The sequence below is a fragment of the Panthera uncia genome, chromosome F1, assembly GCF_023721935.1.
Source record: "Panthera uncia isolate 11264 chromosome F1, Puncia_PCG_1.0, whole genome shotgun sequence".
Lineage (NCBI taxonomy): Eukaryota > Metazoa > Chordata > Mammalia > Carnivora > Felidae > Panthera > Panthera uncia.
In genome coordinates this window covers 20,373,921-20,387,292 of record NC_064813.1, presented here as the reverse complement: position 1 = coordinate 20,387,292, position 13,372 = coordinate 20,373,921, and the positions used below count along the sequence as shown (strand labels likewise).

The 13,372-nt window shown below is 38.5% G+C and overlaps 1 protein-coding gene and 1 non-coding gene across 3 annotated transcripts in view; one reads left to right on the top strand and one right to left on the bottom strand.

Annotated features, from left to right (window-relative positions):
* SOAT1 (sterol O-acyltransferase 1) overlaps positions 1-13,372 on the bottom strand; it is an 86,547-nt gene that overhangs the window by 13,638 nt on the left and 59,537 nt on the right. For both annotated transcript variants that reach the window (XM_049634044.1, XM_049634045.1), the window contains 11 exons: positions 13,176-13,324; positions 12,267-12,326; positions 9,583-9,690; positions 8,424-8,706; positions 7,464-7,542; positions 6,872-6,953; positions 6,549-6,594; positions 5,757-5,886; positions 3,129-3,226; positions 1,883-1,981; positions 435-570 (listed from right to left, as the gene is read on the bottom strand). In XM_049634044.1, coding sequence (XP_049490001.1) covers positions 435-570; positions 1,883-1,981; positions 3,129-3,226; positions 5,757-5,886; positions 6,549-6,594; positions 6,872-6,953; positions 7,464-7,542; positions 8,424-8,706; positions 9,583-9,690; positions 12,267-12,326; positions 13,176-13,324 — 1,270 coding nt within the window. The remainder of the gene's footprint in view (positions 1-434; positions 571-1,882; positions 1,982-3,128; positions 3,227-5,756; positions 5,887-6,548; positions 6,595-6,871; positions 6,954-7,463; positions 7,543-8,423; positions 8,707-9,582; positions 9,691-12,266; positions 12,327-13,175; positions 13,325-13,372) is intronic.
* On the top strand, positions 8,074-8,196 carry LOC125926057 (small Cajal body-specific RNA 14). Its single transcript, XR_007458988.1, has one exon. It is a non-coding gene; the product is annotated as a small Cajal body-specific RNA 14 (non-coding RNA).

The following is a 13,372-nucleotide window of genomic DNA, read 5'->3' as shown; positions in this document are numbered from 1 at the left end:
ACAAAAACAGAACTAGACACTCGGTGCTTCTCGCTCCCCAGTCCATGGTCCAGAGAAGTTTTCCTCTTGTGCTAACCCAGTGCCACACTTCCTAAATCCCTCTTTCTCTCTCTCCCTTTTGTCTCTTCACAGAAAGGGTTCCCTCCCTTCCATGGCATTGCCATTTTCCTCTCCCCTAATTCACTTCCACTCGCCTAGTATCTGCCAAGCTCTCTTCCTCCAACTGTGGAGATTCTTCCGCCACTCCGCAGATCAATTTCCTGGGTGTTTCAAGTGATCTGACCTCAATACTAGCTATGTTTGAGGGATGAGGAAAGCCCAGGGATCCCCCTACTTCTCCACCATCTTAACTCCTTGCCTCTATGCTGCCTTGTATTTTCTCAATTTCTCTTTTACCTTGATACTCGGTACTCACAGCGTGCCAAGATACTTACTTCCAAAGAACATGAAGAGCACGAAAAGCACTGGATAGAAAAAGTTCAAGCAAACAGCCAAGGCATATTCATGCACTACAGCAGACACAGCAAAGACAGCTAACATGGCAGCCCATTTGAATCTCTTTGTGAAAAACTAGGATAAAAGGAGAATAGGAAAAAGTCATTTTTTAAAAAGTAATAAGCATGAACTATACACAGCTGACCCTTGATTTTCTTATAACATTTTCTTTTCTCTAGCCTACTTTATTGTAAGAATATAGTATGTAATAAATACATATAACATGCAAAACATGTGTTAACCAACTATTTGTTACCAGTAAGGCTTCCAGCCAATAGTAGGTGATTAGTAGTTAAGTTTTGGGGGACTCAAAAATTATATGCGAATTTTTGACTGTGTGGGAGGGTCTGCACTCTTAACCCTTGTGTTGTTCAAGAGTTAACTGTATATAAGACTTAAAATTATCACATGCTAAAGGCACCTATTTAATTATGTTGGTATTTGATTTTTCCGATCTACTCCTTGGATTAAATGAAATGTAGTGAAATAATTACAAAAAACATCTAATGCTTAAGAATCCTTATTTTAGTAAAATGAGGCATTGTCAAAGCCATTAATGTCAAAGGATCTGGGCATATTTTCAAAAACTTATTTGTAACTTCTATTTGTAATTCACTACCACAGACCACAGTTTTCATTTATAGATGGACACATCACATCCAATCTCAACGTTCAGAGTAACACTGTACGATAGATAGGACAGGCATCCTCCCCATTTTCACAGGTAACTAAATTATGATTTATTTGGAAGGAAGCGACATGCCTTGTCCATAAGTGAAACTATATTTACAAATGAAAGAACACTCACTCGACTATAGCGCTATTTGCACATCATGCTATTGCTTAACCCAACAGTCACTTACTTAACAACTAAAATCTGCAATCCAGAGATACCAGCATTAATCAATCACGAGATTCAAGATTACACTTCATCAGTCTAAATAGATTCCATTCTAAAGAAGGTCTCAAAGACACATATCACCAACTGGAGATACACCAAACATAAATGTTTCCCTTTTTTTCGCAAAGAAACAAAAACAAAAACAAAAACAAAAACCAAGAAGCTAGATTATTTGTTGGCAATCAGATTCAAAGAAACGATCCATTACTGGTAGATGATTTCAACGTCTCCAAATGCCTCCATGCGTTCTTACTGTAACCATGTAAACTAAAACCCAAAGCAAAACCATGGTATTAGATCTAGTAATTGTACATACTAGTCTCTAAGGAGTAGTGTTCAAAGCATAAGGTTTCTTAGACATATAGACCTAAATGGCCCACAGCAAACTGAAGACAACTAAGTGTAACTTCTTCCAGCGGCACAATACTAATACCTTCTGGAAAAGAATCTCCATTTTTTGAACATCAACTAAATCTTGCTGCTTACCCAAAGAAAGTCCTTGTAAGCATAGTAATACAGCCAGTCATGAACTACCACATTCCAGGTCCTGTAATAGTTAGAGTATGATGTAGAGTTCCACCAATCCTGAGGGAAAAAAAGCAAAGGTTCAGAACTACATACACACACACACACACACACACACACACACACACACACAGAGAACCAAAGCAAAACACGCTGAACGTTCCTAAAGAGCACACACAACATAATATCCAGTGTGTTATAATTTGTTAGTCCATACGCTGATGTCAGAAAAAACTTAAAAGGCATTCTGGTTATTAGTGTTCAATAAGACATGAATTCTGGTTCTGAAGTCCCTAAGCTCATTTTGTCTCATTATTAAAGGAGTTACGATGGAAGATACAGAACATACAGAATTATTAAATCTAAGGTTCATCTAAACAGCAAATCCCCTTACCTTGCTAAAACACAAGGAGACAATTCTAAGGTCATGTAGACTTAGTGTGCAAACCTGAAGAAACGTCCACTGGTACCACAAGGGACAAAATTTACGTTGCACAAGGGAGTGAGACAATGGCTACCTGCAAGTCCCGGTGCGCCTTCATACATATCTTGCTCCCTACTTTCAGATCAAACCAATGGAATCAGAAAGCTACAATTTACAACCCACACTCCCAGTTTCTTTCAGAAAGGAGTGCAAGGCTTTGGGTGTTGCCAGATGAACCACGAAGAAACAAACCTCCAGAGGGCTTTAGGCAGGGTCACAGAACACTGTGAGCAACCCCGCTCCTGTGTGAAGCTTAATTCCAACTTTGCAAGTATAAGAATACTATCTTAAGCATAATTGAGGCCTTTCAAAATAAAGGAGGGAAAAGTGATTTCCTTTATGAACTATTACACAATCCTACACAAGTTGCTAAGAAGATCGCTCCTACAGCACCAGAGAGCCAATTTCAGATGAAGGATCAGCAAAGTCTCATGATGCCCTCTGGACACTTGCTTTCCCACTTCATCACCCACACAGGTACCAGCAGAAACTTTACACTTTATTAAGGGAGCAGATATTAGAGGCAGAAGATGTGGCTGTGAGGCTGTGCTAACTGCATCAGTATCAGAATTTCGGACTTAATGTTGGTAAAACTTATGGAAAAAAAATTTCACAACGTTTATGTTAAAAAGCTAGTAGCCAACAATGTTCAAATACTTAACAATGAAGATGGAAGTACTTAAGAAAAATGGGAAAAGAAAGAGAAGTGCAAGTATACATTACCCTATAAAACATCCTGTCACCGAAGCATAACATCTCAGCAAAGGCATTGAGCCAGCAGTGCAAAAAGGCAAAAAACATAAGGAACAGTATCAGCACACCTAAAAATAAGATGAATAATATTAAGAGTCTTTCCAAATAGTTCATATACCTAGCAGTTAATTTTTTTAATGTTTATTTATTTTTGAAAGAGTGCATGCACAAATGAGAGAGGGGCAGAGAGAGAGGGGGACAGACGATCTGAAGCAGACTCTGCGTTCACAGCAGAGTCCAACGTGGGGCTCAAACTCACGAACCACAGGATCATGACCTGAGCCAAAGTCGGACGCTTAATGGACTGAGCCACCGTGGCACCCCCCAGCAATCAATTTTATGTCACCATTTGCTTAGTCGTAATTTTTCTGTAAAATAAAAGTTACTGTTCCAGCTTACCCATTCAAGTGATGACAGAATGTTCTTTTGAAAGTGATTTTAATTTTAGAAAGCAATAATTACCTTCCAAGTGGGTTTCAAGATAAAAAGAAAAAAAAACAGCCTAGGTCATTTGTTAAGTTTATCTGATTTGAGAGAGAAGGAATGCTAGTGGGGGAGGGGGAGGGGGAGGGCGGGGAGAGAGAGAGAATCCCAAGCAGGCTCCACACTGTCAGTGCAGAGCCTGATGCGGGGCTCAAACTCACACAAACCATGAGATGATGACATGAGCCAATGTCAGACGCTTCACCAACTGAGCCACCCAGGTACCCCATGACCCAGCCTGTTTTTAATAGAAATGCCTAGATGAAACCTGCTTCAGACTCTGTGTCTCCCTCTCTCTCTGCCCCTCTCCTGCTCACACACACACTCTCTCTCTCTCTCTCTCTCAAAAATAAAAATTTAAAAAATTTTAAAAGAAAAAAAGAAATGCCTAAATGTACGGCTTAACTTGGTACCCAAGGCCTTTTAAAATCTGGCCCTCATGCATTCCTCTAAACCAACTGCTTAAACCTGTGGGAGATTTTGGGGCACCTGGGTAGCTCAGTGGGTTGAGCATCCGACTTCAGCTCAGGTCATGATCTCACGGTTCACGAGCTCGAGCCCTGCATCGGGCTCTGTGCTGACAGCTCAGAGCCTGGAGCGTGCTTTGGATTCTGTATCTCCCTCTCTTTCTACTCCTCCCCTGCTCACACTCTGTCTCTCTCAAAAATAAATAAAGATAAAAAAAACAAAAACAAAAACAAAAACGGAGGGAGATCTTGCTCCTCAGAGAACATCTGACAATTCTGGACACATGTCATTGTCACGACTCAAGGGATAGGGGCTGTACTACTGGTATCTAATTAGAGAGGTGGGGATGCTGCTAAATATCCTACAATACACAAGATAGCCTCCCCAAACGGAGTTATCCAGCAAAATGTCCAAAGTGACCAAGTTAACCAATCTGACTCTACTCGCACTGCTGTAAACACTGTCCATGACTGGACTCCTGCCGTCCTAAAATCCTCCGTATGCCTCTGCTTCCATCCCACCACCTAAAAGCACATTTCCACCAGTTCTCTGCCGAACATCTAGCTGTTTTTCAATACTCAGTATCAAATGTCATGTCCGATGTGATGCGAAGTTCATCAGCACCTTGTTCATCCCAGTTAATATATATTACGTTGTAACCTATATTATACGTTATATTGTAAAATATCCGTTTATATGCCTACCCCTTTCATTCACCTGTTTATTCAAAAAATATCAAAACATATTTATGGAGCATCTATTATGTATTAGACAATATCGGAAAGACTGTGATTGGCTGACGGGCTGTGAGACACAATCCTTGATCTCAAGGAATTTGCAGCCTAGTGAGGAAGATATGCATTTAATACATATTCTATTAGAGGGACAGATAAAATAATTTATTGGAGTAAATCTCGAGGGACAATCATAAAGGGTTACCTAGGAGCATGGGAGAGGGAAAGGAAGAAGGAAGGTAATAAAAGACATAACCAACATTTAAGAGGTAGAGAAAAAAGAAAGTAAGTAAAGGAAACTGTAAATATAATTAAACTGCAAGCTTCCAGAGAGTAGAGTATGTGTGTCCAGTTCACTACTAGGTCCACAGCACCTGGCACATAATAGGTACTCCTACATCTCTAAAAAAAAAGAACTAAGTGGAATGAATGAAGTTAGGAGATAGAGGTATGGCCAGAAAGACAGGAGAGTAAGAACAGGCGGCAAGAGGTTTCCAAACGTGGTCGACAGCATCCAACAAATGCTTCCTGGAGAGGAAACAGGATAAAGGCTAAACCATCTACCGGATTTAGAATCAGGAGGTTACCAGTGATTTCAATAAAGGCCATATCTGCGGCCTGGATAGAGTCGGAGGAAGATTACAGTGAAGTGGACAGTGAACGGGAAGATCCGGTGTAAATATGGACTATCCACAGTCACAGAAAGCAAAACTTGAGTGGAAGTCAGAAGACAAATGGGAAGACTGGGCTGAAACTGGAAGTATACTTACTTAGGAGACAGACAGAAAGAGGGTGACATGGGTACAGATGTACAGATGAGTTCATAGCAAAAAGCAGGTAAATCAAAAAAGTGCATATTCAATAGCCCTCTTTTTCCTGCATCAATAGCCACATTAACTAGTACCCATGTTACCTGGCAAGATGGAATTAAATACACATAGGACCAGAACGCGAGCGCTGAAGGGCTCCTGTTTGATATTCCGAAACAAGGGGGTGCAGAGCCTTTCAAAGATGTAGTACATATAAAAAAGGCAACCAAAAACCTGGAAAATAAAAGGACATACTAATCATGGCTTGATAAGGAAAGACGGGGATTTTTTTCCTTCAATAGAAGAGAAATGTGACCCTCAGACTGATGTTTCCATCTGTGTTCCATTTAGCGCTACTACATAAAGTTGCCAACCTACAATCCTTCACAGATATTACTCAAGCCTAGTTTCTATCATACCTTCTCTCAAGCCTTTACCAAATGACATACCAAACCCTTGGAACCTGCTTATCCTGCTACATAAAACCCAGAACAGAGGAACTTATTTCATAAATGGGTATTTGGTTGAGACAAGATTTTAAAATGGAAACTTCTGGGATTTATGATTCTTATCATTCAAACTATACCCACACATATATTTCCCAAAATAAAAAACCATAAGGGGAGGGAGAAATAAATGTAAAGGCTTACTAAAGTTACCAAATGAAATGACTTAATTAAAATAAATTCTTTTACTGAAACAAATGACTTCTGATGTTGACAAAACAAATACCATTTACTGTACTGGTAACATTTTAAAAGACTTCAAAAAGCGTTCCAGAGTCCCCAGATGACAAGAATTTACCAAGAGCTTCAATAGATTAAATTAGTATTATAAATTTGAATCCCCATCTCCCACCAATCAACAAACCTTAGGTGGTTAAAGAAAAAATTCACCTGTAAAAACTGCATAGCGACATAACCCCATCTTACAGTGGGAGTCCTAAAAAGGAAGAAACAAAGTAAGTTTTCTAAAGAAAGCTAATGAACACAGAACATCATTTCTGGCATAGGAAACGCCTGTATAATTCTGTCCAGATTACTGCAATCGAATCGGATTGCCAGAATCACCATTTGGGGCTTTCCCATGCCAGCATGAGAATTAAAACTCATCCTATACTCTTTATAATCCTGTATGAACTGGCCCCTGCCTACTATCCCACCTCACTCAGGCTATACTTCTGGTGCTCAACACTCTTCGAACCTCACGCTACCATTACCTGGGATAGTTGTCACGGTAGATGAGGGTAGGAGCAAACAGGAAGTACAGATACTGGTTGACTGTGGGTACTGGAACAGTCTCTGGAAAAGGAAAACTGTGGTTAGATCAGACACTCTTCAACTTCTCCTGGCAAAACTAAAAGGGAGAAGAAAGCACACAATAGGGAAGAATAAAATGACTTCTCTTAGCCCACGTCACTTCTTCCTGATCTCCCCAGATGAAGACTTCTTATTCTTATACGGATTCAATATTACCGATCTGTCTAAACTAAGTTATTCCTGTGACTTAGAAATACCTTCTAGAGTTTGAAGCAGCAATTCAAAGGGAAGCACACGTGGGTGTAATGAGTCTATTAACATCCTATAAAAATAAGACCAAGTGTAAGAGGCTGGTGATCAATGTTTTTCAATTGTAGGTACGAAGGCAAAACGTGAACAATCAGGAAACAGTAAGACAGTCTTCCAAATCAGTATGGATCCTACATATCTGAAATCGAACATAAAGTCTACAGAATGTAATAAGCCATCCCACTAAATACCAAAGGTTGAAATATTCTATTGAATAATCCTTGACCTAATGAAATTACATACTTGATTTCTCCTTAGCTGAATTTAGTACCCGAGGCACATTCTCTCTGACAAATGAATAGGCCTTCATTATGAAACGAATCTACAAAAGGAGGGGGGGGGGGGAAAAGATGAATTTTCTACCATCGTCTTGTCTCCATAAGCAACCCCAGAACATCACTAGATTGTAATCATATAAAGAACTTCCTAATTTTGCATACACCAACTCAAGTTCACTTTTATGGAATAAAACAAGTGAAAAACAAACTCTAAGGAAGGACATGTTATTACTCAAATTATTTTGCATCTAACAGCATTTTATCTATTACAACCGTATTACTGTAAGAAACAAAAAACCTATTCAAACAAAGTTTCCTGAAATAGTCCTTCCCATTAGTCACACAGAACATTACAGAGAGCCAATGTAAGTCAGAAAATTCTAAAGGGTGTATGAACAAAATAAATCCTTTATTCAGATGGGAACCGTATATATGACAGAACAATGAATCGGACACCTCAAAGGTAGAGTTTTTAATTACAAAAATATTTTATACTTTAAATGATTTCTACACGTGTTCAAGAACAAAATTTGAATTCACCCAGCACAGTTCAATATAATTACCAAGAATCAGAGGATACTGAAACTAGTATGAATTTCAAGATAGAACCATAGGCAGTCACACACATCAAAACGTATGGTTCCTGCCGACAGGGTCTGTATAGTTATCATATTTTCTGTGCGATGGCTCCATACATGTTAAAAAATAAATAAATAAAAAATAAAAAAAATAAAAATAAAAATAAAAGAATTTCAAGATAGGAGATGATCTAGTTTACCACTTTAATTTTATAAATAATAGCACAAAGAACCAGATAGAAAGATGTATCCAACTAATACAACTAAAAATAACAGAACATCAGTATTATTTTAACTAAGTTAAAATAACTAAGTTGCACTGCACTGGGCAACATTCAAAACCTTACCTGTTCAAGTATGACAATGCTCCGGGAAGCTGGTGGGAGCGTGTAAGCTAATGCAACATATGTTGGTCCCAAACCTAGAACTCCTATCAGGAAGCCCATGAAAAGGAAGCCATGGATGAGACAATGGACCACTGGATGAGAACTCTGGCTGTAGCCTCTGGCCCAATGTTGAAAGAGGAAATAGGGAATTGAAAGTGTACTCAAGAACATGGTCCACCACGTCCACATGGCAATAGGAAATTTGCCAAAAGCGTAAGATATGAGATTGAACTCAAGCACCAGCCTAGGGAGAAGAAGCACAGAGAAAGAACACAAATTTTTAATGTGCGTTGACTCACAGAATCCCAAACTTTCAGACCTAAAACTCTGAACCTTAGGAAACACAACATTAATCTACCCTAGTTGTGGAGGTAAGAGCTGTGCTAGAGAGAGAACTGCTCCAAAGCCTCTGCTTCACAATGTATCCCAACAACAAATTTTCTAAAAGCCCTAATATAATAGTTTTTGAACATAAGGTACCCAAGATAACCTAAAAGAATAAAACTTTAAACTTCCTGTGATTAGATTCTAACATTCATAAATTTTCAGTTCTAAGATATTATAAAGTGAATATCTAAAGTATTGAAATAGCAATCACTGTTACGTCCAAAAGATGATTTTTAAGAATAGGAATAATTCAAAACTCTACTAATATACTATTAAACCATTATGTCAAAATGTGACTTTCTAATAATGCACATAATTCAATGTATGATTACCACCCTATCATTTTTAAAGTTATAATTTCATTTTTACATTAAAAAGAAATGTTTTTCAAGCATAATTCCAATAAGCTACTTATTTTTAGTAACAACCTAAAATGCATACCGTAGTAGAAAATTGATAAACAGCATATACACAATTTTCCCATTTAGGAAAATTATTTAGAAACTGCTAAAATGTACTAAAAAAGACCATTTGAAAAATAAAACTAATGAAACTTCCAATATTCCATTTAGTTGTGCTCTTGAGAGAGAGGAATCTCATCCTCCAGTGAGCTGCTCTGGGATTTCCTGAAGCAAACTTAACCAAATCACCAAAATTTACCAAAATGTAAATGTCACAAAAGCTCCCAATACCCCATGCAGGAACTAGCCAAACATTCGTTTTCTTGCCTTACCTTCCTTCATCAATGTAATCTACTACGAGTGTGCTGAGGATAAAGAGAATGAGCAGGGCAATAAACATGTGATATATTGTTCTGATGTGGTCCACCTCAAACAGCTCGCTGTAAATGCAGTTCAAACCAATAAATTAATTATCTATATTTAATTTTAAAACACCACATATTAAACACTTAAGGCAGTTCAGCAGGGGTTTAATCTACCCTTGAAGAGTAATCATGAGCAAACATCTCCAGTAGTAATCACAGAATATTAAATCTGAAGCAGAGATAGTCAATGACATGACCAAGGTAAAAACTTAATGTAAAAGCTTAGCATAAAGTTCTTTCTAATAAAATGATACTGCCTTCTAGAAATAGCATGGATATCAAACATTTAAAACAAATGATGGGCATTCTTGAAAACCTGCCAGAAGTGGCTGTTTTGTAAGTAGGCAAAAGGCAATGAAAACAGGAAACACAAAAGCTATTCCAAAGATTACAAGTTTTTTTTTTAATCTTATTCTTACATTCCACTCCCTACACTTAACTTACATTAAGTGCTATCTATTTCCAACATGTTAAGATTCACATACATGTGGGGAGCCTGGGTGGCTCAGTCTGTTGAGCGTCCAACTTTGGCTCAGGTTGTGATCTCACCATTTGTGAGTTCGAGCCCCACATGGGGCTCGCTGCTGTCATGCAGAGACTGCTTTGGATCCTCTGTCCCCCCTCTCACTGCCCCTTCCCTGCTTGCACTCTCTCTCTCTCTAACATTTTTAAAAAACATAAAAAAAATTCATATGTATGCATTTCTATAACGATGATAATCAACCCCTACCCTACATATTTATAAACTTAACCATTTACAAATGCTTTTATTTTCTATCCTCATTGATCTTTTCATTTAATATAGGGCTACTTTTAAAATACAGCAATGACTTTCTAGATGACACCTTCTTAAATAGGTATTTTTTATATTTGACTAAAACAAGTTTGTTTAGCTTTGTTTTTGCAAAGATGTATGCTCATCATCTAAACAACTTTTCGATGATATTTTAGATTGCCCTGGATTAGGAATCTTCAAATTCTAATAAAAACCCACCTGAGCCATAAAATATTTCCTTGGTTACAAAAATGTTTTATAAGGGCACCTGGGTGGCTCAGTCGGTTGGGCGTCCGACCTCGGCTCAGGTCATGATCTCACAGTCTGTGAGTTCGAGCCCCGCGTCAGGCTCTGTGCTGACAGCTCAGAGCCTGGAGCCTGCTTCAGATTCTGTGTCTCCCTCTCTCTCTGCCCCTCCCCAACTCACACTCTGTCTCTCTCTCAAAAATAAATAAACTTAAAGAAAAATGTTTTATAATTATCAGATACTTGAATGTTATTTTTTTATATAGCACAATTCTATCATTAAAACCTTCATTACAATGTTCAAAATCATTTATTTTCCCTTTTATGTGAAAAGCCTGCATTTCCCCCCAGACACAGATTTTAAAAGATAAATTTCTTCAAACAACAGTGTGGCAAACACTGAAACTGTATTCTATATAACATAACAGGTCCAGAAAACTGGCCTTCTTGGGGTGCCTAGATGGATCAGTTGGTTAAGTGTCCGACTTTGGCTCAGGTCATGATGTCACAGTTCGTGAGCTCAAGCCCTCCGTGGGGCTCTCTCTGCTGTTAGCACAGAGCCTGCTTCAGATCCTCTGTACCCCTCTTTTCTTCTCATCAAAATTAAGTAATACAGATCAAGTTGGCTCACAGAAAGCAAATTTTGGTAAGTAGAAGATGGTTATTTTTTTCTGTTTTGAGAGAGAGCGAGAGTGCGTGTGTGGGATGTGGTGTATGTGGGGGGGGGGGGAGCAGAGGGAGAGGGAGAGAATCTCACGCAGGCTCCACGCCCAGCTCAGAGGCCAATGCAGGGCTCAATCCCACAACTCCAAGACCATAACCTGAGCTGAAATCAAGAATCAGATGCTTTAACCAACTGAGCCACAGGCACCCTGAAGATGTATTGGTTTTAAAAAGCACATTAAGACACTCAAGGTAATTTTTCACCAGCCCAACTATTTCAGATGACCTGTACTAATGCAGGTGAAATTATAGTAGTCTGTTAATGAATATATGACTGAGTAAATAAATAAATGATCTACTCAGAGAATACTATAAAAGAAACAATCATTACCTACCCAAAGTACACCTTTAATTTGCAGTTCACAAATGAGGTCGCCACGATTAATACACATTGCTTGATTTTTTTTTTTTTCCATAAAATTCACATAATCAGGATCCTAAACTAAGTTAAATCTGAGAAAACTATCAAGTCTCTGGGCTGGCTAGCCAAAGACATGAAAAATATTCCAAGAAGGCAGCAACACCAGAACTCTCATAATGGGGTTTACCTAATCAGAAAACTTTTGTTCTAGCTTTTTAAGTAATAGGTTCTCTGCATCACAACTTCAAGGAATTTATCAGAGGACAGTTAACCATTGTTACCGCTAACTCCTCCTTTAAAACTAGACATAGAACCAGAAGATCACAGAGGAGGAAAAGAGACAGCAAGTGTACAAGAAGTATCAAAACCAATGATTTATATGAATACAGAACTCACTAAACATGTGTAGATTAAGCAGTGATTTTAATAATCAGAACACTTTTAATTCAAACTAAGAATTTAATAAAAGCAACTAAAAATACTCACTCTAAGAGAGACCGCCTTACAACAAAAATCTTTCCATGTTCTGGAGGTGCTCTGAGATCTCTGGAAAGAGCAAAAAATTAAATTAAAATATAAACACAGCAAGTATTTTAAGACATGTAAACCTATAGATAAGAGAAACTATAGCATACAACATTAATAAAGCAGCTTCTCACTATGACCCAGGCACCATGTTAAGGGTTTTATGCACGTTGTATCATTTAATGTTGAACAATGCTGTGAGCTATACACAGGCCTATCTGGTTAGGAAAGAAGAGATGTCACTAGAGCAGGGTTCAAAGGCTCTCCACAGCCCAGCCCCTATGGAAATGCATGCCTGCCATCACATAGACAGCCACTCTCTTCTCCTAACAGGCCTCTAGCCCTGCTCCAGTTCACACACTGTTACTGGCCTGTCCTCTGAAACTGCACTGAAATTTATGATGCCAGGGCACCTGGGTGGCTTATTGGCTAAGCATCTGACTCTTGATTTCGGCTCCAGTCATGATCTCACATTTTGCGATTTTGAGCCCCACTTTGGGCGACCGCAGGCCCCACTTCAGGTGAGCATGAGCCCCACTTTGGGTAAAAACAAAACAAAAAAACAGAAGCCCCACTTTGGGTGAGCCCAGCTTCTCTCTCTCTGCCCCTTGCTCACTTGCGCCCTCTCTCCCTCAAAAAAAAAAAAAAAAAAAAGGCATGGTCTTAAATGAGGTACATGTTGGTTATAATCCTCATATTAAGATGAAGAAACCCACCCTTCAAGTGGTTCATTTGCCCAAGACAACACAGAGCTAATAAAAAGTGGTATTAGCATGTGAATGCAGGCATTTTTCCTGCAGTCCATATTCTGACTACTGAGCATGATCAGAGTACATGTTTGCACTAAAAGAAACTAATATTCATACTTACTTAGCTCTATGGTTTTTATCTCCTTCAAGAACAGAAAAGCTTGTGATGGCACACCCACCACTGTCTAATGATGTTGATTTCTCAATGAGATTGTTCACAAAATCATCAAAGTGACTGCCAACTTCCTTCATAAAAAATGGCTTCAATTCCTAAATTTTAAAACAAATTAAAAAAAAAACACATTAGGAACTAGCACA